The sequence below is a fragment of the Falco cherrug genome, chromosome 3, assembly GCF_023634085.1.
Source record: "Falco cherrug isolate bFalChe1 chromosome 3, bFalChe1.pri, whole genome shotgun sequence".
Classification (NCBI taxonomy): domain Eukaryota; kingdom Metazoa; phylum Chordata; class Aves; order Falconiformes; family Falconidae; genus Falco; species Falco cherrug.
Window position 1 is genome coordinate 115,786,060 of NC_073699.1, and position 6,654 is coordinate 115,792,713.

General features: G+C 62.1%; 1 protein-coding gene across 1 annotated transcript in view; it reads left to right on the plus strand.

Annotated features, from left to right (window-relative positions):
* The window catches only part of AHDC1 (AT-hook DNA binding motif containing 1), a 53,730-nt gene extending 48,194 nt beyond the window's left edge, over positions 1-5,536 (plus strand). Inside the window, 3 exon segments of the mRNA XM_055705552.1 lie at positions 2-2,855; positions 2,974-3,618; positions 5,015-5,536. Of these exon segments, the coding sequence (XP_055561527.1) occupies positions 2-2,812 (2,811 nt within the window). The 3' untranslated portion in view covers positions 2,813-2,855; positions 2,974-3,618; positions 5,015-5,536.
* The last annotated feature ends 1,118 nt before the right edge of the window (positions 5,537-6,654 follow it).

Below are 6,654 nucleotides of genomic sequence, written 5' to 3' on the forward strand. Positions count from 1 at the left end.
CCCCCGCTGCTGGACCCCCAGTGAGCCCGAGTCCATCCACCAAGCCCCCGACACCCAGAGCATCTCCCACTTCTTGCACCGCGTCCAGGGCTTCCGCCGGCGCGGTGGCAAGGCAGGGGGCTTCGGCGGGCGCGGGGGGGGGCACGCCGCCCGCGCCGCCCGTTGCTCCTTCAGCGATTTCTTCGAGGGCATCGGGAAGAAGAAGAAAGCCCCTGCCGCCCTCCACGCTGACCCCGTGCACCCGCGCAAGCGGGGCCGGCCGGAGCCCGACCCCGTGGGCAAACCCAAGCGAAAGCGACGGGCCCGCAAGAACGGGGCGCTCTTCCCCGAGCCCAACCCTGGGCAGAGCTTCGGCGACAGCGCTGCTGAGTGGGCTGGTGGGGAGAAGGGCAGCCCCTGGGCCCCCCACCATGGCCACCCTGGTGGCCAGGCCGGCCGCAATGGTGGCTACCAAGGGGCCGAGGCGAGACCTTTCCACGCCGCAGGGCTGGAGTCGGGCTCCTCCAGCCGGGCCAACTTCTACGCCGGGAGCGCGCCGTCCTCGCAGACGGAGGCTGGCCTGGAGAGGCACAGCCTCTTCACCGGCTACTTTCGCTCCTTGCTGGACTCGGACGACTCCTCCGACCTGCTGGACTTCGCCCTCTCAGCCTCCCGCTCCGAGTCCCGCAAGTCGGCGGCCGCCTACACGGCCCCTCCGGCCGCCCTGCCGGGCCAGCGTGGCCTGGCCGCCTACCCGGCCCGGGGTGGCAAGGTGGCGGCGGCAACCCCCGGCACCGAGGCCGCCTTCCATGCGGCGATGCAGGGCCGGCCCGCCTTCCCACCCAGCCGTGCCGCCGCCGCTGCTGGCTACGGGGTGGCCCAAGGGTCCTCGGAGTGCCGGGGGGCCGAGGCTTTCCCCAAGCTGGCGCCGCCCTCGGCTGTCTCCCGGTCGCCCACGACTCACCCGGCGGCCAGCGGCACCCCCGGCTACTCCCCGTACGGCAGCTACGGCACCGGGCAGAGCGTGGCACCCGCCAGCGTCTTCCCACCGGGGAAGCAGTACCCGTCGGCCCAGGACTGCCCCAACAGCAAGGACTGCAGCTTCGCCTATGGCAGCGGCAGCAGCCTCCCGTCCTCCCCCAGCAGCGCCCACAGCGCCGGCTACGCGCCGCCGACGGCCGGCCCCAGCCTGCCACTGGGCAAAGCCGCCTTCTTCAACAGCGCCGAGCAAGGCGGGCAGTTCTCCAGCGCGGCGCACACCCCCTTGCGCTGCGATAGCCGCGCCAGCACCGTCTCGCCCGGCGGCTACATGGTGCCCAAGGGTTCGGCCTCCTTCCAGCCCTCGCCCGAAAATTGCCGGCAGTTCCCCAGCGCCGCACCGTGGGCTTTCCGGCAAGGCTATGGTGGGTTGGACTGGAGCTCGGAGGCCTTCAGCCAGCTGTACAACCCGGGCTTCGAGTGCCACCTCAACGAGCCCAACGTCATCCTGGACATCTCCAACTACACCCCACAGAAAGCCAAGCAGCAGACGGTCTCGGAGACCTTCTCTGAATCCTCCTCTGACAGCACCCAGTTCAACCAGCCGGCCAGCTACCGGCGCGCCAACAGCGAGGCCTCCTCCAGCGAGGGCCAGTCCAGTCTCTCCAGCCTGGAGAAGCTGATGATGGACTGGAATGAGGCGTCTTCCGCCCCGGGCTACAACTGGAACCAGAGCGTCCTCTTCCAGAGCAACTCCAAGCCCGGTCGAGGCCGACGGAAGAAGGTGGACATGTTCGACACCTCTCACCTGAACTTCTCCTCCTCTTCTTCCTCTTCCTCCGTGTATCCCTCCAAGAGGAGCACGGGACCCCGCCAGCCCCGGGGTTCCCGGGGGGCTTGTGCCTCCAAGAAGGAGAGGGGGACGGGCAAGACCAAGTTCCCCACCAAGTCGCAGGCGGTCAACCCCCTCTTCCAGGAGAGCACAGACCTGGGCTTGGACTACTACAGCGGGGACAGCAGCATGTCCCCTCTGCCCTCCCAGTCCCGGGGCTTCGGGGTGGGCGAGCGGGACCCCTGCGACTACGCCGGCCCCTACTCCATGAACCCCTCCACCCCCTCAGACGGGACCTTCGTCCAGGGTTTTCAGAGCGACTCCCCCGGCTTGGGGCAGCCGGATTTGGAGAGCAAGCACTTCCCTGCCCTCCCGCACCAGCTGGCAGCCCCCGGGCAGCAGACTGTCTTCGAGGCCAGCTTGCAGAAAGCCTTCTCGCCCAACTGCTCCCCAACCTTGGCCTTCAAGGAGGACCTACGGGCAGGCAATATCCGTAAGCTGCCTGCCTGCGACTCGCTCAAACACAGCATGCAGGGGGGGGCCCTGCCACACGCCCCCCACCTGGCTTGCCGCGATCTCCCCATGCCTCAACCGCACTACGACTCCCCCAGCTGCAAAAACCCCCCGTACTGGTATTCCCCCAATGCCAGCACCCGTAGCCCCTCGTACGACGGCAAAGCGGGGGCCAGTATGCTGGTAGACTTCATGGGCAGGACGGACCCCTCGTGTCTCAACCCCCACTTGAGCAGCCCAAGCGGCACCCACCCCTCCAAGGGCGAGAAGGAGCCCTTGGAGATGTCCCGGGCTCACCACCGAGGACCCTACGCTTGTCCCTTGATCAATGACTTGAACATCTCCCCCGTACCGAGAGACTCAATGCTGCAGCTGCAGGACAACTACAGGTACCCCAGTTTTGCACCCCAAGGGCACCCCGTCATGGCCCCCACCCAGAAGAGCGGGTTTTTGGGACCCATGGTAGAGCAACAACACCCCGAGGACACTTTTACGGTCACCTCATTGTAGTGTCTGCTGACGTGCCAACCGGACAACGAGGTTTTGTTACAGGGTAGGTGGGGGAGCCCCTCGGGGCAAGGGGGAGGGGGTGGCAAGGGGGGACGGGGCACCCCCGGGCCCCTTTCTCATCATGTTCCCCCCCCTCCGTGTTGTGTTTTTTTTTTTTTCAGAGGTAATTTAGCCAGCACTTTTTTCTGGAACACTTTTCAAGTTCTGTATTTAACTGGGATTGGAATCGTTTGTTTGTTTTCTAAAAAAAAGAAAAAAAAAGGAAAAAAAAGAAAAAAAAAGGAGAAAAAGGAAAAAAAAGTTAAAAAATAAGTGAAACGAAAGGAAAAAAAATAATAATGGACGAAGAAAAGCCCTGTTTTTTTCCCCACTCCGCACTCAAACCCGCTCCACCTGCCAACCACCTGGCTCTGCTTCCCGGACTGTGCCCCCACCTCCCGCCCCGCAGCAGGACAATCGGACGGACGGACGGACGGACGGACGGCACTGGCCCCCACCGAGCCCAGGGCAGGGGCGCAGGCAGGGAGGGCAGCAGGCGGCCATGGGGCCTGGGGGTCAGCGGCGGGGTCCCCCCTGCCCGCAGCCTGGCCGGGGGGTGAGGGCAGCCCCCTTGGCCGCCCCAGGACGGGGTGTCTGGTTGGGGGTTGGTTTTTTGGGTTTTTTTTTTTTTCTTTTCCCTCCCCGTCCGCTCGCTTGCCGGGGGTGCTTTTCTTGCCGGATGGATGCCGATGGGTGTTTAGGAGCGCTGACCCCCACCAGGCTCTGGCAGCTTCGCCAGCAGGGCTCGGAGACGCCACTGTCGCCCGGTAAGTGCCATCTGAGCCCCGTCCCCACCTGATGCTTGCTCCCCGGGGGGGGTGGGGTGGGGCTGGGGGCCGGGATGCTGGTGGGCAGTGGGGTGCAGTGGGTGCTTTGCGCTTTCCGGTGGGGTTTCTAACCCAAATGCACCCAGTGAGGTTCACCCACTGGGTGCCCATGGACCCTTCTGGGCTCTAAGCAGTTGCCCCAGGTGTTGCCCCACTGGCAAGCATCAAACTGGGGACCCCGTCTGCCCCAGCATCTGTGGGTGGCTGGAGCCTGGGGTGGTGGGTGCTGGACCCCAAGGTGGTGGGGTGCCAGATCCCAGGGTGGTGGGTGCTGGACCCCAGGGTGGTGGGGTGCCAGACCCCAGGGTGGTGGGTGGTGGGTGCTGAACCCCAGGGTGGTGGGTGGTGGACCCCAGGGTGGTGGGGTGCCAGACCCCAGGGTGGTGGGTGCTGGACCCCAGGGTGGTGGGGTGCCAGACCCCAGGGTGGTGGGTGGTGGGTGCTGAACCCCAGGGTGGTGGGTGGTGGACCCCAGGGTGGTGGGGTGCCAGACCCCAGGGTGGTGGGTGCTGGACCCCAGGGTGGTGGGGTGCCAGACCCCAGGGTGGTGGGTGGTGGGTGCTGAACCCCAGGGTGGTGGGTGGTGGACCCCAGGGTGGTGGGGTGCCAGACCCCAGGGTGGTGGGTGGTGGGTGGTGGGTGCTGAACCCCAGGGTGGTGGGGTGCCAGAACCCAGGGTGGTGGGTGGTGGACCCCAGGGTGGTGGGGTGCCAGACCCCAGGGTGGTGGGTGGTGGGTGGTGGGTGCTGAACCCCAGGGTGGTGGGGTGCCAGAGCCCAAGGTGGTGGGTGCTGAGCCCCAGGGTGGTGGGTGCTGGACCCCAGGGTGGTGGGGTGCCAGAGCCCAGGGTGGTGGGTGTTGAGCCCCTGGGTATGCTGCATGATGGATCCTGGGGTGTGGGGTGCTGGGCCCCAGGGTGGTGGGGTGCTGGGTGCTGGAGCCCGAGCGTGTCAGAGCTGAGTGGGGTGGGGTGCTCCAGACCCCTGGGTATGTGGGTAACAGCCTGGGGGTGCACAGGACCCCAGACCACTGGGTACATGGGTGCCAGACCCCTGGATAGATGGGTGCCAGATCTGGGGTGGGCAGGACCCCAGACCCCTGGGTACGTGGGTGCCAGATGGGGGGTGAGTAGGACCCCAGACAGCGGGGTGCAGCTCCATCCCCCCACCGCAGGGAGCCGGCGTGGGGAGGGCTCCCTGCCACCCAGTTACCACCAGCCCCACCGAGTGGGTGCCCTGGCGCAGTGCCGAGCCCCCGCCTCACACCTGACACCCCCAGCCAGGACGAGGTGCTGTGGCGGGGGGACACTCACCCCTCTCTCGCCTCTACCCCCCAGCCTGCCCGCCAGCCACAGCACCCCCGGCTCCACGCCCCCCACCCGTCCCAGCCACCGGAGCAGAGAGGAGAGGAGGGGGCCGCTGCCGGCGGGGTACCCCAGCCCCATCGCCCCCCGCTTCGCCCGCCGGCCCCCGCCTCGGCCGTGGCGCCGGCGCCGCGTTCTCTCTCCTCCCGGCCAGAAGCAGAGGGACTCTTTAATTTTTATTTTTTATTTTATTAATTTTCATTTTCTGCACAAAACCAGCAATTGTAAATACTTTTGAAGAAAAGAAGTAAAAAAAAAAAAAGGTTTAAGGAAAAAAAAAAATTAAAAAAGTTGAAAATTCACAAAAAAAAAATAAAAGGAGAGCCACGCACCAGAGGGAGAATCAAAAAGCAACCGAGAACAGACCTAAAGCAACCGAGAGGCAAATATGCAGGAGAGAAGAGCAAAAACCCACCAGTATGCACTGAGAAAAATTTATTTACAGATCGATCGACAAAAAAAAAAAAAAAGAAAAGAAAAAAAAAGTAACAATAACCTATTTATTGTATATAATGTTTTATTATAAATCGTGTCTTGTATATTGCATTCTGTACATCTGCTGTGGTTTTGTGGTGTGCAACTTCCGCATGGGTTCCTTGGGTTTCCGTTGCCTTTTTTTAATGACGATGACGATGATTTGAGTTTTATTTTTATTATTATTAAGAAGAACGAGGCGGGTTTTTTTTGGCAGTACACACCCAAAGATCCAAATTTGTATAAAAAAAAAAAAAGGAGTTTAAAAAAAAAAAAACAAACAAAAAAATTAAAAAAAAAAAAAGAAAAAAAAAGGAGAAATCAATCACATACCCTCTTGGTGGGGAGGGGGAGCCGGGAGGGCCAGGGCAAAGGGGGGGCCACCAGCTTTCCCGTGGCCCCCGGTGCGGCGGCGGTGATGAGCTCAGGGTGTGGGTGCGTGCGTGGGTGCCAGGGGGGGGGCTTTGGACTCCTCTCCTTGCCCCCCAGTCCCCTGTGTGTGTTTCCCCCCCCCCCAGGGTTTGGCAACTTCTGTACAGCGTTGTGGATTGTGCAAAAAAAACACCCAAACCACCAACACAAAACAAACTCAAAATAACAAAAAAAAAAAAAAGTAAAAAAACACCCTGAAATGAAGAAAAAAAAAAAAAAAAAAAAGGCAAAATGCAAAAAAAATAAAAAAAAGGGAAAACCCCCTACCTGGTCAAAACAGCCACCCCCCCTACCCCATCCCCCACCCCCACCCCCCGTGCTGCCCTCCCCAGCTGACCTGCGCAGTGCTTGTGCTGCCCTGGCCGGAGCGGGCCCCCCCGGTAAGCCCCCCCTCAGCAAGCCCCCCGTGCCCGGCCCCCCGCGGCCCCCGCTCTTCCCCTCAACTGGTCTTTTTGTGTTATTTAGGAAGGAATTTTTAATAGGCACTTTTTTTATATTAAAAAGAAACCTATATATTGAGCGATGCCCACTGCTTTCTTGCTTGTCTTTGGGGTTGGCACGGCCTGGCTGTGCCCCGGGGGGGGGGCTGAAGGGAGGCTGACCCCCCCCCTTGCATTCAGAGGGGGATGCCAGGATCTGGCCTAAGGTGGGAATTGCAGTGAGAAAGGTGAATTTTGGTACAAATCAGGGTACAGCGTGGCGCGGGG